General features: G+C 49.1%; 1 protein-coding gene across 5 annotated transcripts in view; it reads left to right on the top strand.

Annotated features, from left to right (window-relative positions):
- LOC119181497 (latrophilin Cirl) overlaps window positions 1-21,681 on the top strand; it is a 721,750-nt gene that overhangs the window by 681,020 nt on the left and 19,049 nt on the right. For all 5 annotated transcript variants that reach the window (XM_075875081.1, XM_075875080.1, XM_075875079.1 and 2 more), the window contains 5 exons: window positions 5,689-5,848; window positions 6,549-6,853; window positions 12,995-13,147; window positions 20,645-20,748; window positions 21,487-21,678. In XM_075875081.1, coding sequence (XP_075731196.1) covers window positions 5,689-5,848; window positions 6,549-6,853; window positions 12,995-13,147; window positions 20,645-20,748; window positions 21,487-21,678 — 914 coding nt within the window. The remainder of the gene's footprint in view (window positions 1-5,688; window positions 5,849-6,548; window positions 6,854-12,994; window positions 13,148-20,644; window positions 20,749-21,486; window positions 21,679-21,681) is intronic.

Raw genomic sequence — 21,681 nt, 5'->3', positions numbered from 1 at the left:
ACACGCCGCCCTTCGCTTCCTCGGAGTTGAAAATGAACCAACTTCTCTGACGAAGCTAGCGGGTCTTTCGATCGGTGTGGCGAAGACTGGAAGTGTCTGTGGTGAGGGGGCGAGCGATGAAATGAGTCGGGGAGCTGGGGAGTGAATTGGAGCGATTCTTCCGACCTCCTCTCTCGCATCTCCAATGACCGATGAGATTAATCGAAACTGTGGGAGCTGGGGAGGGGGGGATCCTCAACTATCCCAAACCGACTTTCTCTCATACGCCCTCCTCTCGAACCGACCGCCATATCTGCCTCTCCACCACGTCGAGTCGTTCCTAAACTTCCCTCCTGTCGTCACCTGGTATGCGTTGCCCACCCCACACCGCGCGGTCGGCTATCGGGACGACATTAAGCCTTGCGGTTTGAACGCCGGTTCCCCCCTTTTCGCCGCGTTCCTGCCGCGGCGTCGACAGGGTTGAACACGCATTCCTGCGCGCAGCTGCTGGGCAGGAGACGTCGCGGGGTTCGGGTTTGCCGCGAGTTCCTGATACCGCATTCGCTCGAATTGAAGCCTTGCTCGAGGAAGTGGCTACGAAGACGATTACTAAAAAATATATGTATAGTCAAGGTATAGTTCACGTTTAAAAAGAAGGATGAAGTGCGCTGAAGAAGCGGAGAGAGGCAGTAAATAGTACAACGCTTACACTTACAATTGATTCTTTGTTAGTCGGAAAAAAACCAAGAAAATTAGTGCGCTGAAGAAGCGGAGAGAGGCAGTAGACAGCACAACGCTTACACTTACAATTGATTCTTTGTTAGTTGGAAAAAACCAAGTAAATTAGATTAGATAGTACTGAAAGTTTGCACATGCGTATACGTTCATATAATGGCGCATTTCCTCCGGCGTTCGATAATGGCTTTCTTCAGTGACGTTTATTACGACCTACACACACCACAGTCATCGCAGGTTTTCCGGAGTCATCAGAGTCAGGTTCACGGTGAGCTGGTTCTCGCAGGTTTTGTTATCTATAGAAATAGCTCATTGCGACATTTCGAATTGCTTTTTAGTGTGAAATTATACTGAGCAAACGTCAATTGGACCGCAGCAGAATGTCTGTCCCAGTCTTTGTGCCGGACACAAAAATTGTCATAACTTTGGACCGAAAATCGTCATAGCGTGCTTGTTGCGACTGATGTTTATAAAACCTCGGCACTTGCAGTTTTAAGCCCTATGTTAACACGTTAGTCACCATACGCGTAACTGCGTATTGTAACGTGACGAAACGTCGTAGTGACGTCCCGATGACGTCACAAATTGATGACGACTTGTAACCTCATATAGGGTGACGTCAAATGGGTTGCTTCTTTGCATCACTCATATTCAGGCCGACGATCAATTTTTTTTTGCGTTTCACGAGAAGACGTATAAACATTTTCCCTGAAAAAGTATCTGCTTATATTCGAGGATACGCGGCATCTTGCTTTTTTGCCCCTGCGGGCGTCTGGTAGGGGTCTGAACCTCTGGTCTGGTTAGCCACCCCAAACTCTCGCGTTCTTTCCCTGCTTCTCGCATCGTCGATTTTGTCGATCCGGGCGACGTGCCTTTACTTAATTCGACGGGTCAATTTACAGCGAAGTCTAGAAGGGTGGAGGTCGCGAGGCAATCCGCGGCGCCGTCATATCTCTCTCTCTCTCTCTCACTTCGCGTTTCGCAGAAATCGATGCTCGTGAAAGTTATATGGAAAGGTTAGGATCGATGCGATGGATTCTGTTCGGCTTGCTGATATTTGAAGCAGTCGATAGCTAACTAGGAATCGCTCCCTTTGCGCACGTCGACAGAAACGTTGGTTAATTAGCGCTTAACATTTAAACCCGTGAAGTCTTCCTGGAATATAGTTCAACAAACGTTACCGTTATGGCGATACAACAGACGCTGTGTGTTGAAAATCTCGGTGATATGCCCACCGAGATTTCCTAAGTAGCCACAATATTAACGCCATCTGTTAGGTGGAGTAATTGAGGTAATTTTCGGAGTTTTACATCCTAAAGCCACGACCTGATATGAGTTATGAGAGGGACGTATGTGGAGGGCTTCAGAAATTCCGACCACATGCGGTTATTTAACGTGTACCTAAATCTATGTACACTGACCAATAATTTCGCGTCCATCGTTCGGAATCAATACATTTGGACTGAGAAGAAGAAAAATATTACTTTCGCTTTGGACTATACTCTTAGGCGAATGCACAATTCACCCTGCGAGTTTTTTAATAGAGAAGAGCTTCGAATCGAGCCACCTTCTCCGCCGTTGTGCGATCGCTTTTCTCACACGCTCGAGCGCGACGCCGCAATATGCACACCGCGGTTTGCATTCCTCCACCGTGATGCACACATCTCGTGCAACCATACATTGGGACCCCTCGCAGCGATGTGTCGACGACCGATTCATCGCGCCACCGCTAGATGTGGTGACGATATAAATGGGCGATACAGAAAGACGGAGAGACAAGAAAAATACGTTGACACTTTCGCGCTGCCGCAGTCGCAGCTGCACGCCTATATGCACCTATGCGGCCACAGATCACTGCCGAAACACATTTCACGTCATCCGTTCCCATCCAGGGGCTTCTTCCTTCTTTGCTGTGTAGTCGGCCATCTTGACGCCTTTCTTATTTAGCGGGCAAAAACAGACGTCCATGCATGCTCTATTCTTTCTTTCTTTCTTTCTTTCTTTCTTTCTTTCTTTCTTTCTTTCTTTCTTTCTTTCTTTCTTTCTTTCTTTCTTTCTTTCTTCCGCATTGACAGGTTCCCGCAGCCATTCCAGGGCCTGTGGTGAGGGTCCGGAAGCTATATGGCTTTATACATGATGGGATAGGAGGGCGCACGCGCGCGATATAGCTCCTCTTCCATCACGGATATAAGTTGCCCGGTTCTTTCTTATGCGGTACACCTCGGCGGACCGACGAAGAAAAGCTGTATCGTCAAGATATAAAAAGCGGTGGACTTACACCCTTCTCTCGTCTATGCATGCATGCATGCATGTATGCATGCGAGCCGGCGACGATGGCGACGACGTGAAAGGTTTCGGAGTAAGAAAGATATACAGAAGAACAAAAACTCGCGCGGTGTCGTCTGCTACGACGTGGTGTCAGGCTTAGCTAAGCCTAACGCCCCCTTTCCTTCACCCTACCACGACGCAGACGGTTGATGTCGTCGTCGCAAGGAGAAAGAAGCCCGCTTTGACGACGACGGGCGGTGGCGTGGTGTGAAGTTTTTTTTTTTTGGTTTCTATTATTCATCGCTTTCCGAGGTGGTAGATGACTTGCGGCGTGCCGAACCGACCGCAAGCGCGCCTGCCCGCCCGTGGGTCTTTTTATCCGCGTTCGCATTCACGAGTTTCTATATACCCTCGGCTCTGCATGGCCGTTCCTTTCGGAAAGCGCCATCTTCTGCACGAGATGTATACATATATAAAGACGCCGCCGAACGTCGACAAGGATTTGAGTGTGGTGTAGACTTGAGTGAGTGGTTTTTCTTTTTCCGTATCCTGTGTGCTGGTTCTTGTAAACAAAAGGGACTGGCAAGCTATGAGAGGGTGCGTAGCTATTTACACATTTCGTCGTTATGCATCCAAGTGTGATCTCTGCGATGTGCGTGAGAAAAACAGTTCCACTCGCATGTGCTTCGATCAGCCAAGTGGCTTGACATATACCGATGAATTTTTTTGTTTTGTCGTTGCTGTCCTCCATCTGCAATGGAGTTTGATTCGAAACTAATTTCTCGTACAGACGATACGTTCTGATAGCACTGCTCCAAAAAAATTTACAGAGGTGAAACTGTGTAAGAATCGTCAACCAGTCATTCGTGTAGTAGTGAGAACGCTATGTTTGTACTTATGTTTCAACGCCGAAGTTCTTGAACGATATTCACATCGAAATAGCGCCAAAAAACGGAGGACAAGAGACAGACAGCGGCACTGACTTGCAACACAACAATTTGTGGATCACCTCAGATGCGTGTTTACTGTCGTCTGATTAAATTTGAAATAAAAAAAGGAAAAAAAAGAGATGGTTCGAGTGCGATTGAAGCATTGTATTGCGCGCGTTTAGGTCTAGGCACTGGCTTGTGTTTTGGCCTACCCGCTTTGAGAAGGAATTCGATGCATTGTGTGAAGACTTTGGTTTCTTCACAGCGGTGCATACGCATTTTCAGAGTCCGACGTTGTCACTTCCGTCTTCTCTGCCCCTCATTTCGGCGAATCCGTTAAGATGGAGAGGCTTAAACACACACACACAAACAGAACGGGATGCCGAAAGATGGCATGCGGCCGACGCTATGGCGCTGTGTAGACGCCACATGCGCCATGGGAAGGATGGAATGGCGGTGGCCTCGAATCTGTGGGGGGCGCGTCGTCCTACTAAGATGCCACCGTATTGCAAGAAAATAAATGGAGTGTGCCAATGACATAACGCCTCTCGCCTCGCATCAATACGTCGCCTCTGCGGCGCTGTCGAGGAAAAATGGCGCATCCGCAAAGTGCTTCCTGAAGGATGAGGAAACGCGTTGTATATGGGAATGTATGCGCGTTCCTGTGTGCTGTATACATTGGACGCCATAACTGGCTGCCCCGTAAACGCCGATAACGCCTTTTTTTTTCCCCCTCGGTCGGTGAGCCAGAGAACAAATGTGACGCTTCGAGGAAGTGCCGCGCTTTCGTACAAGGCGGCGAAAAAAAGGGCGAAAGGGCGCGAACTGGGAGACCTCGATAGGAAAAATAAACGACTGTCTTTGACGTCTATGGCGCGCAGTTCCGGGAAGATGCGCCGCATCGCGTTGTATTGTGGCTTAAAAGCTGGTTGCTTGGCCATTCAGAGTGCCGGCATACGTGCGAGGAATCTACTAAAGGGCTCCTTTTCGTGCAGAATCGGCGAATTTTCGTTGGACTGCGGTCCACGTGAACTTGTTACATGCGTTTGTGCGCGGTGTAATGATCTGTCATTTTGTACGTTGCACCGACCTAATGAAACGTTCTGTAGATCATGGCACAGTGCAGATGGTACGATATAGACCTATCGTGCAGACCGGTACACTGTATACCGATGACACGATGATCTGTACCGGCCTAAAGGGGCGTTGGCTTTGCGTCACTACCATTACCTTGTACAGAGCCACTACCATTACCTTGTACAGAGCACACGATATGGGCCGATTGCACAGTCCGACACATTGTAATGATAATGCGGCACATTGTACGGACCATGGCATTTTACAGATCTGATTGGTTGATATGTGGGGTTTAACGTCCCAAAATCACCATACGAATATGAGAGACGCAGTACAGTGGAGGGCTCCGGAAAGTTCGACTACCTGGTGTTCTTTAACGCGCACCCAGATCTGAGCACACGGGTCTTAAAGCATTTTCGCCTCCATCGAAAATGCAGCCGCCGCAGCGGGGATTTGATCCGGCGACATGCGGGTGAGCAGCCGAGTACCTTAGCCACTAGAACACCGCGGCGGGGATTTTACAATCTGATTCGTTGTAGAGGCCGTACGATTGGGACCGATGGTACAGACCACGGTTATCCTGCAAATACGAAACGAACCGATTGTGCAGCTTACTTCCCGTGGAATACTTTTCATTACGAAGTACTTAACGGGCTGTGTTCTTGCTGGGTTTTGATTGCGTTTTGCATTTTAATTTCAGCTACCGCTTCGCCCACGCCGTCCGGGGGCGCCAAGGAGCACCCGAGGCCCCCGCTTCACGGACCGGCCGTGACGAACGCCACCTCGTCGCACCCGCAACAGCTGGGACCGCGGGACCGACCCACGGCGTCGCCCAACCTCAACGTCCCGAACATAGACAGGTACGTTCGGTCGGGACATTCCTTTATCCAGTGGTTTCGAAACGCGACCCCCGAATTCCACGTGTGGGAAAAAGTAAAGAAATAAAAGCGAGAGAGTTTCTTCGTACCTTTATTAATTTTGTCTTTAGCCTATGTTATTTTTGTTGTAGTTGAGTGCTGTGGTGTCGCTGATGGCGTCTGTTAACACTGCGACTGCACGATCGCCATTGGAATCCAAGTGGCTTTGTCTCGCCTTGGCCTGAATAATACCACCTAACCATGTCGTGCACGTTAATTGGTTATGAATTTAACAAACTTTCGGTGAAGCGATGGCTGGGTGCAGTTATGTGAAAGTTACGATTGTGCGCTTATTCTTTCAATCTGCGTATGATGAAACCTTCAACAAACTTTCACCAAATGTTGGCAACTGTAGCCTATAGTCGGGGTGTCGAAGCAGTGACTGTCCTTCAAGTTAAACCGCCGGTGACGTATTTATCCAGTGACGCTGCGGTAGCGCTGTTCTTGTCGGAGGCGTAGTTTAGCGTACAGGATTGTCACGTCGGTTTTTTACAGACAAGGAAACACATCTGCATTGCTTGTAAATGACTACGATTATCACGCTGTAGCGCAATCAGATCGGCAAACTTTGCACAACGACGATCACGCCTTAAACGCAGGCAACCCATCTTTCATCCTTTTTTTTTTTTTTTTGCGGTCGCAGGTCCAAGCAGGATGGCTACGAACCAGTTGCGACGTCGAAGCGACCGGCGCCCAGTACGACGGCTTCTACGACAACGACCTCTACGACGACGACCCCCGCGACGCCGTCCACCCCTGCGCCGACGACGTCTCGTCAAACGTCGACCACGGCGGCTTCACCGATGCGACCGGGAGTCGGGGGCGATGAAGACGACGGCGATGACCTGAGGCCTGACGTGCGCGACTTCAACAGGAACCGATACCCGACGCCGGACTCGAGGCCGCCGTGGCGCGGATTCATCACGCCTTTCGCCACTGGACAGCCAGGTAAGAAATGGGCGTTTGCCACAACGTATCTTGAGCTTTTTTTTTTTTTTTTCAAGAACTGCATGGTTCAGTTTTTCTAGAGCAGGTTATGTGAATGTTGGCTTGCACGAGGTTGAGTACGGTTGTCGCATACACTGACCAGCACTATTTTGCAACTGAAAAGTTAACTATTCAAGAAAAAAAAAAACATTCGGGGTAACAAAGGCGAGCACAGCAGACATGTGCAAAAGTGAGAAAATCAAACATGTCAGTTGTTATTACACGTGCCGAGAATACAAGTGAAGTCCCTGTCTACATTAGCCATGTCTCAATATTACTAATAGACGTCTCCCACTGTGTTGGACATCTCCCATTATTTAAAAAAGAAGCAGTGAGATTGGCAAGGTGGAAAGTTGCGGTGAAAAATTTGCAAACAGTGGTTGTGTCGAGCCGATGTTTCGAACAGGCAGGCGCATCCGTCTTCCTCAAGGTTAGAACAGAATGTGAAACACTTACGCAAGTGGTACGTCTAAGGGGGGATGCAAACAATTCTTCGTTATGCAGACAGTTTCGTTGTGAAGTGGTTCGGCTGTGTTGACGCTCAGGTTGATATGTAGTAAGGGGAACGCAATTTCAAGTTTCCTGAAATTCCCACCTTTGTCTGCTCGCGACAGAAAAAAAAAAAAGCAAGCAAGTTCAATAAAGGTCAGAAACGAAAGTATACGTTGTCACCACGAGGTCGAAAGAAACGTTGTTTCTTCGATCGCTTGTCTTGGAAATCGCCATAGTCCACTTCGATTTCCATGCGGAAGTGTCGTGGTGCGTACCTTCAGATCGGACGTTGCGATAGCGCCAGGTTTCAAGGACGTGAGACGAGACGAGACATCCGCAGTACCCCCCCCCCCCCCCCCCCACACACACACACACCTCAAATATTTTGAGGCGTCCTGAGTGTTATGCATGAAACAGGAGGAGGGGGAGAGTTAACCGCATTCGCACAAGTACGCAGGCACGCTCAAGCCTCAAACCTCAAGCGCACTTTGCCGAGCGTCTATCCCCGGTGGCAGCAGGTTCCGATACAAATCGGGGCGCCTCTCGCTCCGTCTTCTTTTACAAAGACACGGCGGCCGTGTTGTTTCACAAACGCGAGAAAAAAAAAAAGAGCAGAAACTCGATTAGAGGAAAAACAGCAGCAAGGCTAGGTGGGGATAAGAGTAACGGTTTTGACAGAACAGATAAGAAATGCCTCCCCGTCTCGTTTCGAAGACAAAGCCGTTCCCGTGTTTTTGAAGGCTTTTGCTCTCTCTGTGAAGGAGCCCGGTCGAAACGCGCCCCCGCTGAGTTGGCGACCGATTGCCGCTGCTTGGCACGAAGGCGCGCGCGCGCGCGCGCGCGTGTGTGTGTGTGTGTGTGTGTGTGTGTGTGTGTGTGTGTGTGTGTGTGTGTGTGTGTGTGCGTGTTTGGACAGCGCATGCCATGTAGCGCGCGCTTGTATATCGGTATTGCGCATTTACGGCGCGGGTCGCAGATTTGTATCTCTCGAAATGCGTACACAGTCGAAGAAAGAGCGAAACGTGGGGGACCGCGTTGCACTTTGGAGCAGGGCGGGGGGGGGGGGGGGGGGGGGGGCACTTTCACAGATAACTTTCTCGCGTGTGGGGCGGGGCGGGGGTGTTTCGGGCTTTTTGTTTCGGTTTTTGTATACAAAAGCGAAAACATGCGCTTCAAATTAGGTGAGGCGGGAAGTGGCGCGCGCATCGGGAGGGAAAAAAAAGTATACATACAAGCAACGTCATTACACGTGATGAAGGCGATGCAGTGGGCGTTGCACAAAAGGGGAGAAGGATGGAGGGTGATCTGCTTCGTATGCTCTTGCTTCCACTGCGCGGTAGACGAACAACGGATCGCCGCACCGCACCGCTTCTTCCTAGGACCGTTATCTCATAATCGGATCTCTTCCGCACCCGCCTATACGTTGCTAGCCCTAGCTTTGACGGAGGGAGCGGATTGTCCCGCTTTGTAACGAACGCCGGCACTACGTTTTGTTTCGCGACGTGGTCCAGCGGCGCCCCGTCTCGTGCGGTTTCCAGCGGTATGTACCACGCGCCGGTAAAGCAAAGGGAATCCTCGGCTTGCGTCAGGGTTCCGCGGCGCGCAGCGAAAAACCGCGTATCTCAACTGCGGAGCTGTGGCAGCGACTTCGATCTGTTTTCTTTTAGTCGGGCTCGTTGGGAGATGGCGAACGCGCCCCCGACTTGGTACGCCGCCGAAAAATAGATGCCCATATTCGTCTGCACCCGCCGCCGCCATTGTGTCTGGGCCCCTCACATGATCCCAGCTACGCTTTGTTTCCCGATTTAGGCATTCGCGCCGTCTCGTGTTGGGGGTGTGCGCGCGTTCACTTTCCGTTTTGGCACGCCAGGCATTCCGTTTCGCACGTCATGCACGTCGACCGCAGACGATCGTCTGCGGTCGACGTGGCGCGTCTAAAACGAAACAGTTTGGTTCCTTACCTCTGGCCAGACTTGCGCGCCGGTGCGAAATGGACTACGCCACGAAATAGCTGGTGCTGTAATCCAGATGGTTTCCGAAACTGGCGTGCGAAACAGGCGGTGCTATGAAGCAGACTGCTTCGTGTGACCGTCTGTGACTTGAAACAGACGGTGCTACGAAGCAGACGACGCTATGCAACTTACCATGCTTATGGAAGAAATGATGCTATGATCCAAGCTGTATGTGAAAGAGGCGATGCTATGCAACGGACATGAAACGGGTGACTCCATTCAACGGACACTGTGGTGCGCGCCATGAATACGTGCTAGTCGGGTCACGTCCATGCGGACACGCTAGATACGCTGCGGGTGTTATCTTTTCTATGTTTTTTTTTAGTAGTCACGCTGTCAGTGTAAGCAAGTAATACCCATCAGTACTTTTCAGTCACTCTGACACGTGGCATGCGTTGTTGGCCAAAAGTTCTCGGGTCAGTCGCAGGCACCGCGTTGTGCTTTTGTTAGGTGTTGAGGACGTAGCGCGCCTCCATGCCGCTGTAATCGAACAGAATTGCTCTTACTTTGTTTCTCCTCTTGATATGCATCGTTATTTCTGTTTCTACTTTATATAGCCTGAACTCCGTTGCTCCTTCCTGCAGCTCACAATATTGCTGCTCGTTAAACGACTCCAAAAGTGTTCCCGTTCCTTCCCGTACCCTCATCTCGCTCCACGTTAAAATGCATCAAGCGAGACGAAGTAAATAAAACCCCGTTAAGAGAGGGTCGCAAATGGGATGATGTTGGGAGCGAGCACACACGAAGCGAACGTGAGTGAAATGAAGTTGGGGGCTCGCCGTACCCGGCTTGCGCGGATGGTGGCGCCGCAGCACCTCGGGAACATCGGCTTCACGAAAAAACAAGGGGACGGAGGAAGAAGAGGCGCGCATTAAAACGAGATTGCGAGCGCATTGTTTCGGGAGCCGCGCCAGCCCAGTAACCCTGCGTCAGCCCGAGGCTAAAACATCCACTCTCCTTTCCCACCTTACTTCGAACGTCTAGGGAGCATCGCCCCGTTCTTTTTTTTTTTTTTGTTTTCTTCCGACGTGATTGTCGTCAAATGGGCGACGGTTTGGAGGATGAAGACGAAGCCGTAGCTCTATGCTGATGCGAGACAAAGTAAAAGGAAACTGGAAATGGGGTGGTCAGGTCGCGTGGGGATGGTGCTCCTTAAGTGTCTCTTCTACGCACATTCAGTTCAGGCGGCGGTGGTGTCTCGTGTTCAACGCACGAACGAACAGAAGGGAGAAGAAAAAAGGAAGCGAGGTAAGCGCCCGTCGTCACGCTCGTTGTCGGGGCTCATTATTTATGCGACGCGCCTATCCCAACCTTTCTTCCCTAAGGTTGTTTCCCCCCCCCCCTTTTTTTTGCCCCTCGAGGCGAAGAAGCCCCGCGGATCCGCAGCCAAGGTTTGATAGCTTTCATCTCGAATAAAGAAAGGAACAAGCTCAGGACCTACACCACCCCCCCCCCCCGCAACAAAAAAGAAAGATAAAGAAGAGAGTATTCTCCTCGAGGCTTTGGTGTTCGCATAGCGTTACTCTCGTTACCGACTATACGCGCGGTACAGGATATACAACTCGCCATTTTACAGTTCATACTTCTGGGCCTCGTTCTGAAAGTGTGACATCATATATATATATATATATATATATATATATATATATATATATATATATATATATATATATATATATATATATATATATTGATATATATATTACACTTTCAAACAACGAAGGCATACGTTATGGTACGGACGCCACACCAAAATGGTGCTCATAGCCCTCTAGCGGCCATCGCCTCGTTTGGGTGATGGCGTTATTAAGAACGTTGCGAAGTTAACAGCCTGTCGTTTTCCTGTCTGAAACATAGAGGTGAGCTTTAATATCCCTCTTTATTTTCTAAATTGTTTTTTTTTAATGTGCAATAACGCCCTTAGAATGCGATGATATCGAGCTGTATGTATGCAAATAGATGGATAGATATAGAAGAGAAAAATTTGTCCATCATACGTTGGTTAGGACAACATACATCACCGCCACGATTGCGTAGAATTATCATCAGCATTGATTATCACGAGAAGCCGTTGCATCGCGAACATAGTATAAACAGAAATTCATGTTTCATATCGCACTTCATCGTCTTGTTGCATGTTGACGTCCTATCACAAATGGTCTATCTATCTATCTATCTATCTATCTATCTATCTATCTATCTATCTATCTATCTATCTATTTTTGTGCTCATTAAGTAATTGATGAGGTAATTCTAATTCCTCAAGCGAAATTATGTGACGTTGCTATGGTTACTCACAAACAACTACAGCAGCATTGCTAGGATAACTTGAAACAATTATAAGCTCGCGCGCAATCCCTCTAATCATCCTATCTAATCTAATCTAATCTGTCTGATCTGAGCTCGTTCCGATCTAGTTGACGCCGTCACCGCGACGCGCGTGCGTTCTTGGGCTCCCGCTTCCGCAGACTGGCAGTATTACAATGGCGTTCTTTGTTTGTCCAGAAAAAAAAAAACAAAAACGCGACCCCCACGGCGTGCGCCGTCGTGCTCACTTTAACTCGAGGCACGCCGCGCGCTTATCGTGGAGGGCTCGACGACTGAATCCTTTCATCTCTCTCTCCGGAGTTAAGTAAAAAAAAAAAGCAAGCATAAAACGAAGATGACGTAATTGAAAGGCGTGTCAGGAGAGGAGAGCGAAGGGTCTGGGCTAAAACTCGCTCACCGCCGCCGTCTGTCCCCCCGGAGCGCGACTATAGAGCGGAGTGCGCGATTGGTTCTCTCTGGTCTCCCCGCTTTTTTACTCGCGCGCTGCCGAGTCCGGAGCGTATATAGTCGAGATGTGAAGAAAGCTCGGTCTTTGTTCGAAACGTCGTCCCGCCTTTCTTTCTTACCGCATCCACCCGCACCCGGATTCGTTCCTGGCCCGCATCTAACGCAAAGTTTTGGGAAGGAGGAAGCTCGGTATGCGAACGCGGAGGAGAGCGTGCCAGCTTCGAGCGCGGGGACTCTTGTTTTGAGACGCCGAGCGAGTTTACTCTTGTCTTGTCTGAACCTTGTACTTCCGGAAATAAGGGGGAGAGAGGGAGGAAGATGGCGTAATCGGTTGAGTTTCTGTAGTACTGTGCATGCACTTTCAGGAGTTTTTTTACAGCCAGGTTAAGTCGGCCCTGTGCCTCCGCATTCGTCTTAATATTAATACTTATATATATATATATATATATATATATATATATATATATATATATATATATATATATATATATATATATAAGGAGTGAACATCGAAATAAATAAAACGATATGTATGTGATAAGCATCGTCATCATTTTCGATTGTAAGGCTTACCTTCCTAACTGTCCTAGTCCGCCTACAGATTATGTATCTTCAACGAAGTTTTAATGTCCGTGTGCCTTGCATTACTTGTTAGCCGTGAAAGGTTTGATGACCCTATCTACCTTATCCGCGCTTCCCTTGGGCAAAATGTTCGTTGAATAACATCCCTAGTAACATCCCTAGGTGCTTGACAGTCGTAACGTATTCTGTGGTTAGCAGGCAGGCATATGCCCAACACCACCAGTTTCGTTCTCGCGAGCAGGTGGCGCTGTCACGGACGACCCGTCGTTCGACGCGACTCCTGGCGGCGGCGGTGCCGAGGAGTACTGCGCGCCCACCACTTCCCGGGAGCTCTCGTGGAACTGGACCAGAGCTGGAAACACGGCTGTGCAAAAGTGTCCCGGCGGAGCCACCGGTGAGTGTATATATACGCACTGTGTACCAAAGAGGATTAAAGTTGCCGGAGTGGAAAAGATTGCACTGAAGTGAAACCGTGCCTATGGAAAGGTGGCCGCTTCGGCGGCCATCTTACTAGGGGTATGGTAAAGTATTTCCGTTCAGCGAGTAAAAACGGAGCGTTTCTGTCTTACGACAAACGATTTTAATGTGGAGACGTTTTCGGTTCAGACATTGCTCCAAGTGCGTCCTAGAGTGACTAGATTTCCTTAGTGAGCCTCTAATTGGAGGCAAAGTTCTTGAGAAATTCAGTCACCAATTATCGTTTCTGTGTGTTATTTCGTCGGGAACAATTATAGTTTTATGTAGAACTAACGTAGTATTTACACTAACATATCAAAACCACTTGATCTTTAAGTGGGCACTACCAGAAAAGAGCATGTTTCCGCCATCTTGGCAGTGGCAAAAGCTGGGCACAGTGGCATAAGTTTGAGTATATATACTCAAACTTATGCGCGTGGTTATGTGCCCACTACACAAGTGACGTTGGCATTCCTGTGCTGCTGATTTAATCATTGGGCGCCGCTGTGACTGTCACGTATGGTGGGAAGCTGAAGGCCGCGGTGGATTTTGTTTTAAACATTCGCTTCTTTTGCGACGATACGGTGCTTCGAAGCAGTGCTTTACGATGTAGCGCGACTTTGTAGCGAGTGTCCCCGTAGATGCCACGCTGCACGAAACAACCTCTCTCTCAAAGCATGGATGCACGGTCGACCGGGACTGTGTTGGTCTGGGTAGTCCGTTGTACCCTGCTGTAAACGTTGCACTGTTGTATTCGGTTGGTTTCTGTGCCCAGTTTATATGCTTATTTTTAAAGAAATATCAGGAACAACTAAACAGTTGCATACAGTGCTTGGGCAATTGTCAAAAGGCGAGAGCGCGGATTATACATTCGACAACAACGCTACCTACGCGTGTACACCTCGCGCGAACGCTGCACGCAACTAACCGAAAGAGGTTGACGAGGGCACCTCTTCTTGGTCGGTGCTGTATCGCCGTTAGGCTTAACGCGCGCGTGCGTTCTTCCCTTGTTTCCCGAATCGCTTCGTCGCTGCTGCATGCTGCTTCGCGTTTTCTTGTTGTTGTTGTTCTCGTGATAGCTCGTGATACGTTGTAATATCGAGCAACCCCCCCCCCCCCCCCTTCACCATCCGCGTGCCGAGTATACACTGCACGCCGATCTATACACCGAGCCTCGGTGTACACTTTCGACGTGCGCCGCTGCCGAGCCCGGGGTTGTAAACGCGATGGTCGTGGCCGGGAGGCCCGTAGTACCGACCAGGGAACCCTCTGGCAAATTAAGGATAAGTGAATGGCTGCGCGACGATCAATTTTGAATGGACGACACGGCCGGTATCGTCGTCACGGCATTTTTTTTTGCCCCCTCCACTGTCTTCTTTTCGGTTGCGTGCTTTTTTTCTTTTCCGGTAGCGTCCTTCGTAGCCCAGCCCTGAAACTCAAACAACGGAGCGAGGAGATAAAGCCGGTATTCGTTACGACGGCTCCGTTGGGCTTGTGCGGTGTTTACGCGCAGAAATTGCCGTCAATAGAAGAAAATGCGGCGAGTGCTTTCGATGGAAAACCCGGAAGCTAAGAGAGTGTGTGTACTGTTGGTGGCCCCGCGCGCTGGAAAATTGCTGTCAACGGAGGAATAAACGCTACAGTTTGAGGATCTCTTATCGGCTCACTTCGCTTGAGGAGTAATTATCGCGGTCACACCGTTAAATGGTAGAGCTCTTCTCGGAGATAAACAAATCAAGAGAAAAACGAAAGAGCGTGAACAAATTAATGCGAACTCTTGCAGTGAGAACGATTTTGGTGTGGCATGAAGAGCAGATATTCGGCAGCGCTTGCTCCGTCGGGAAAATGGGAGCGAGCCTAGCGTGGCGTGTGCGCGCCTAAAGTACGGATTTTCTTTTTCTTTCTTCCTTTCTTTTTTTGTCATTGCGCAATCATCATCATCATCAGCCTTACTACGCCCACTGCCTGGCAAAGGCCTCTTTCATCAACCCCGTCTTTTGATTTCTGCTTCCACGTCATCGCTGCGAACGTTCTGATCTCATCGGCCCACCTAAGCTTGTCTCCACGTCGTGCGCTTGCTTTCACTGGGAATCCAATCAGTTGCCCTTAATGACCAGTGGTTATGTTCCGGGCCCATGTCCGTTTCTTCTTGATCTGAACTACGATATCCTTAACCCCGGTTTGTCGCCTGACCCACTCTGCTCTCTCCTTATCTCTGGAGGTTACACCCATAATTTTCCTATCATTTTTGGCATCGCGCAATGCCCCCTCCCAACTGTTTCCTTCTCCCATGCCGAGAATCCGCCTTTTCAACTTTCCTGTACTGCCTTCTGCTGTTTTGTTAGGGTTTTGATAAGGGCCGGGAACACTGGCACTGCCATAAAAAAAGTCCTCCGAGACCAGGAGGCATTTCGCGACATTCCCTCTAGAGGGATGGTGCATGCGCCGTGGCATCGTGAAAAAAAAAAAAGTGATTGGATTTTTATCCACGTGCTTAGTATAGCGCGACACTTCGTTCCCTTCAGCTAGCAATGGCGGTCACGCGTTCGCAACCGGGCAACAGTGAAACGTGGCAACGTTACACGATTGGTGACTTCGATGCGACAAAATATCCTATCTTCGCATAGGAAACGGCTTATCGCCCGTACATTCGACAGTAGAGGGCGGATTTATTATTAAAAAACAGGTCATGCAAATACGCGTTTGACCGGTGCCCGTTAGAGGACGGCTTTCCTTTACGCTTGTCGGCGCCTCTAAAATCTGCGACACTTGCTATAGGAAGTTCATGGCGCAGTGTTACATTAGCCTAGTCGGCATGAAATGTTTAACATGTTATTGCATGGCGCGGTACTAAATAAGCCTAATCAGCATGAAATTTCGGAATATACTGATTGATGTGCGGTATTTTCTGCATGCTTGCGTAAATGGTGCCATTCACGATCGTGTGATTGAATCCGGGTCTTTGTGACACTGGTATTATAAACGTTTCGCTCATTTAATGTGCCACGCTTTCTTATCACGTGTACGTCGCGTAAATTGTCTGCACATTCGTTAAGTTACCCGGGGAAAAAAATAATAAAAAACTTGTCAATGTTCCGACATTAGCGAATGTTAATAAACATGTGAGTCTGTTATGAGTAACGTGCATAATTCGCCAGAGTGCACAATACGATGCCTGACGCAGTTGAAAGATTAATCGGTGCGCTTAATTCATTCCCAATTTAAGCGGTCTGCGAACACCTTGAATACTAACAAGCCGATTTTTTTTTTACTTTAATAACGGACCCTGATCGCCTTGGTGTCCACTAGGTATTACATTGGAACGGTCACTTAGTATTCAAGCTGGTACTGTGTTTCAATATAGCTTTCGCGTTATTAAAAAAGAAAAGGTGGGGTAGGGGTAGCGGGGGGGGGGCGGGGGAGGGGGCTTATTGAGTAATGTGTTATGCTACCAGCCCATACGTACTCATGAAAAAAGTTATGTAATCCACAGACTTTTCTGTTAAAGTTCAAACCGCTGATAACACTGGCATACTAAGCAGCCGTTTCCCGCACATGTTGTGTTTAACGTGACTCGGTGTTTCACATTCGCTTATGCTTAATTTGAAAGCGTACTCACCGAAACAATCGCTTAAGAGACTGAAAAAAAAAAGTCTTGGAATCATTCAACGCCAGCATGCATGCATCAGACACCGGTCACGTTCTTCAGTTCTCTACTTTCCTTTTTTTAATGAAAGGGAAGTACTAATCAAGACTGCGTGTGCACGTGAAAAAAAAGTAATGAAATGCAATGTTTCGCTTCCGTCTGTACTGACGCATTCGCCGTCTTTCGCGTCGTGTTTACGATCGCGTCTCGCGGGCTCTTTCATTAATTACGCAAAAAGGCCACTGCGCGCCTGCGGAACTATAAAAGAAGCAAAAAAAAAATTAAAGCGGGATACAATGCGCGTGGATGTACGCGCACGGCTTTCCCCCCCCCCCCCCCTTTTTTTTTTCGGCGCGCAAACATCCCGCGGGCGTTAGGGATATCAAAAAGAGAAAACGAAATGAAAGATCGTAAACCCCGGTGCCGGGACAAAACGTTTTCTTAATTGACTCTGCAGAAGAACAGCGCGCCTAACAACGGCCGTGAGCGCCATTGCCGATACGACTGTCCCGGGGAAGACCGCTTGCTTGCGCTTGACGACGGGCTCAGATGTACCGTATGCGACATTAGACGCGTTCATCTCAAGGTTGTTGTTGTTGTTGTTGTTGTTGTTGTTGTTGTTGTTGTTGTTGTTGTTGTTGTTGTTGTATCTATAGCAGAAGCGCAAAGGAAGGGGGATGGGGGGGGGGTAGTGATCAGAAAATTTACTTTTGTAATTGTCGCTGTAGTGGCTAGCCTCTCGTAGGAGGACAGCGAATCAGTTCAATGTACGCGTGCAATGCTGTAAGTCATTTTGCCCTGTTTTGTATCTTGGTCCCGGTGTATTCTAGCATCTATTTGCTGCCTTGGTGACAGTATTTACTTGGCAGTTCGTTCAGCTGCGGAAGGATTAACAGATTGGCTCGTAGTTGGTCGTAGTTCTTGAACATGTTGAGAACTGCGCGCCAATGACGACTCGCACGAGAGAGGCAATCCAAGACGTGCAGTGAGCTCGCTTAGTGTTTGTTGTTTTTTTTTCTCTTTTGAATGTGGTTGTGATTACTACTCTCTTTCGTTTTGTTGTCTGCCACGGTGAATCGGCGCTTACGCTTCTCGGCTACTCGCCCGAAGGTCGAGGGTTCGATTCCGGCTACGGAGGTCTCATTTCAGTGAAGGCACGCAATGATCGAGGCCCGTGTGCTCTGCGAATGTCAGCGCGCGTTAGAAGAACCCCGAATGCCAAAAATTTCCGCAGCCTTCCACTTCGGCGCGTCGCGTAATCGAAACGTGGTTTTCGGACGTGAAACGCCCGGATGTTATTATTTTCCCCCCGAATAGTGTGCGCCTTTCCGGACTCTCTTGTACTTGCGGCAGTTTTGGTGTAGTGGCGCCATCTAACGCGCAATCAACGAACGATGGTGCGGGGCAAGCAAACTTTGCGTTCTTTCAAAAGCGCAATAGGCTAAAAAAAAGTTTTCGAGTAACGTCATAATGTAAAAAGTATGCGCTTAAGGGTTCAAGTACCTACAGGGTATCACTATTGCGTTGAACTATTATAAACGAAGCTTAACGAGGGTCCCCTAATTTTCCAGCGAGTTGCCCCGTCAAACTCGAAAGTTCGGCGTAATGACGTTTAGCGTAATAACGTCTGGAAACGTAACGCGCGTCACATACTTGTGTGATCCCATGACATGTTCGTTAGGTAGCCGATCCATGACGCACTTCCGAACCCCGTGTGGCGCAGAAAACTTTGAAGGCAGGCGGGGGAGAGGGTTGGTATAATAAACGCGATCGATGACTTTTGCCCTCTAGTCGTCTTAGGTGGCTGAATAAAGGAGTGACTTTTGGTTTTTTTTTATTTTTGTGGCCATTGTGCTAAAATTCCTAACGTCGACAATTGTTAACTCAGCTTACGGCAAGTCTTATTACAGTACAAAAAGTTCCTGTGTTCAGATTACATGTTCCTCGTCTTCGCAAAGTTTTTTTTTTCATCAATCAGTCGTTCATATTGATCACGTCAGCGCCCCTGCGACGTGCGCCCCCCCCCCCCCCCCCCTCCTCTCTTCAGGGACCAAGTAGGCGGCAGCGGTTTAAGCTCCGCGCAGCCGCACCGACCGCACTGTCAGCTCTCATCTGCGACGAGGAGCAAGAAATAAACAGCCGAAAAAGAAGGGACACATCAACAAGAACGACGAGCGGCGCGTTAAGGGACGCCGGCGGGAGTGTAATCGGGACGCGCGTGGCCGTAATTGATGTCGCGCTAATAATAGACTTTTTGTCGTCTTTTTCTCCCGTCACGTCACGCTCGAAGTCGTGCCGCAGGGAGGCGCGCCGTTCGCCTCGACTCGCATTGGAACTCCCATGAGACGGGAAGACATAATTTCCCGCTCTTCCCTTTTATCCCTCCGTGGTAGCGGTGAAGGCTAGCAATCTTCGGGCACCTTTTTTTTCTTTAGTACATTATAATCAGTTGTTGGGAGAGGCTCGATCCGGTTTTGGCTTTGCGTTTTTCGAGCTCTTGACTCCAACGTCGCAGCTGACGTTGATTATCTCTTGTCAGCGGCGCGTGCGACGCGTCCCGAGATAGATAGATAGATAGATAGATAGATAGATAGATAGATAGATAGATAGATAGATAGATAGATAGATAGATAGATAGATAGATAGATAGATAGATAGATAGATAGATAGATAGATAGACAGACAGACAGACAGACAGACAGACAGACAGACAGACAGACAGAGAGAGAGAGAGAGAGAGAGAGAGAGAGAGAGAGAGAGAGAGAGAATAAACGTGTATTGATAACAAGTTTGCGTGGCGCCCAAGGAGGAAGTTCCAGAAGATTGTGATGACCGGTTTAGTAAGGCGGAAGCCGCAGAGCCCTCATGAAACGCGAAACGTGACGGCATCAGAGTCAACACGAGTTATGCAGCGTCTTCATGGCGTCATACATTGCTAAAGTTTGTGACGGCTCGTGATGACGTCATTTCACGACATCGCCGCTTGCTGAAAGGTGGGTTGATCACGGAGGCCATGCAAAGCTAGGTGGGGTGTATAAAGCTCCCAATGCCTTCGGTCCTGGAGGCCGTGCAAAGCTGAGTTAGGTGCACAAGGCTTTTCGAGGGGAGCGGGGGAGGATCAATAAGTACATCGAGTGAAATGAAGGTGACTAAGATGATGATGATGAAGTTGGTAATCAAGAAGATTCAAAGAAGCAAAGAAGACGTCACGAGGGCGCAGCAAACGCATGATTGTACGATTGTCGGGGTACGCTTTGCGTCTCAAAATCACAATATGATTATGAGAGATGTCGTAAGTGAAGACTCCAGTACCTGTACATGGCCTGTACGTGATCCTCCAACATTAGGCGTCCGTCTAAACGCGGCCGCCGCGGCTGGGATTCGATACTGTGGCCTTCGGTTCAACAAGAAGTGGTGAACTTTTACCGATGTATGGTGTCACATAACCCTTCACGCTCAATAATTACCTGTCTAGCAGCGCGCGCTACCTTTCCCTGTACCTGCCGTGCATGGTGGTTACGGGATTTGACTGCTGACCTGCAGGCGGCCGTATTTTCGATGGAGGCTAAAGTGCCCGAGGCCCACGTGCTTAGATTTAGGTGCACGTTAAAAGAACCGCGAGGTGGTTGAAACTTCCGGCGCCCTCCACTATACGTCGTGCCTAACTGTATCGCGGTTTTGGGACGCTAAACCTTATCGGTTATTGTTAGCAGCGCGCTAGTTTCTCTTGTCGTGTTGGTGTCGGTTATGGGTGATTATGCCTTACCGTGTCCGGGTTATTCCTTACAGGTGTGGCGAAGTGGAAATGCAGTCGCGTCGGTCTTCGCTGGGTTCCGGACAAACCGGACCTCCGGCTCTGCCGCTCCCTCTGGGTGGAGAACCTTCGAGAGAGGGTGAGTGTCGGACACTTCAGCGATGGTGACTCGTGCTTGGTCCTTTTCATTGCTGACCTCATCTTCGGTGTTCATGGGTCTCACGAAGGAGGATCGTGGCAAAATAAAAACGCTAGACTGGACTGTTACGTTGAAAACCTATTTGGTACACTTTGTTTCAGTGAACTGATGTCAGAAGGGATAATTTTCCCCGCCATTTCCCGCCAAGCTTTTCCCCGCCAAGCTTTTCCCCGCCAAGCTTTTCCCCGCCAAGCTTTTCCCCGCCAAGCTTTTCCCCGCCAAGCTTTTTCCCGCCAAGCTTTTTCCCGCCAAGCTTTTTCCCGCCAAGCTTTTTCCCGCCAAGCATTTCCCCGCCAAGCATTTCCCCGCCAAGCTAAAGCTCTCACATAAGGTTCGTGCTTGTTGCTGAAATTTCCGTTTAACGTTCGTCTCTTCATCGTGCTAATTCCGACGATATGTAAAGCTCTTCGTCACGTTCTGTTTTTGTCTATTGTGGCTTCACACTTAGTAATACCGCCGATGTGCAAAGTATTCACTCACGTTAATGAATTCGGCTGTTGTACTTCTCTAATGCGGACAACGTCGGCGTAGGCGAGCGTGGATACATCTTTCCGTGGCAGATGGCATCCGTTGGCGAGAGCCAGTGTTTCGGTATCAATTTAAACTGAACCATGCAACGGGTGTGGTTTCGTATAGTGCTAAGCTGTATATCTTTCCTTTTTTTCAACGCAATGACAGCTGGAGAGCGGCGAGTCGATCATCAGCGTGGCCATCGACCTGTCGCTGATGACGCAGACCAAGTGGCTGTTCAGCCAGGACGTCAAGCACATCGCGGCCATTGTGCAGCAGATGCTCTCCAAGGCCGTCAGCAGCATGGAGACATTCCTGGACGCCTGGCACCGGGAGCAGGTCTTCAAGGAACTGCTAGACGTG

Source organism: Rhipicephalus microplus, chromosome 10 (genome assembly GCF_043290135.1).
Source record: "Rhipicephalus microplus isolate Deutch F79 chromosome 10, USDA_Rmic, whole genome shotgun sequence".
NCBI lineage: Eukaryota > Metazoa > Arthropoda > Arachnida > Ixodida > Ixodidae > Rhipicephalus > Rhipicephalus microplus.
The sequence above is the reverse complement of the archived record's forward strand: the minus strand, read 5'-3'. Positions and strand labels throughout refer to the sequence as shown.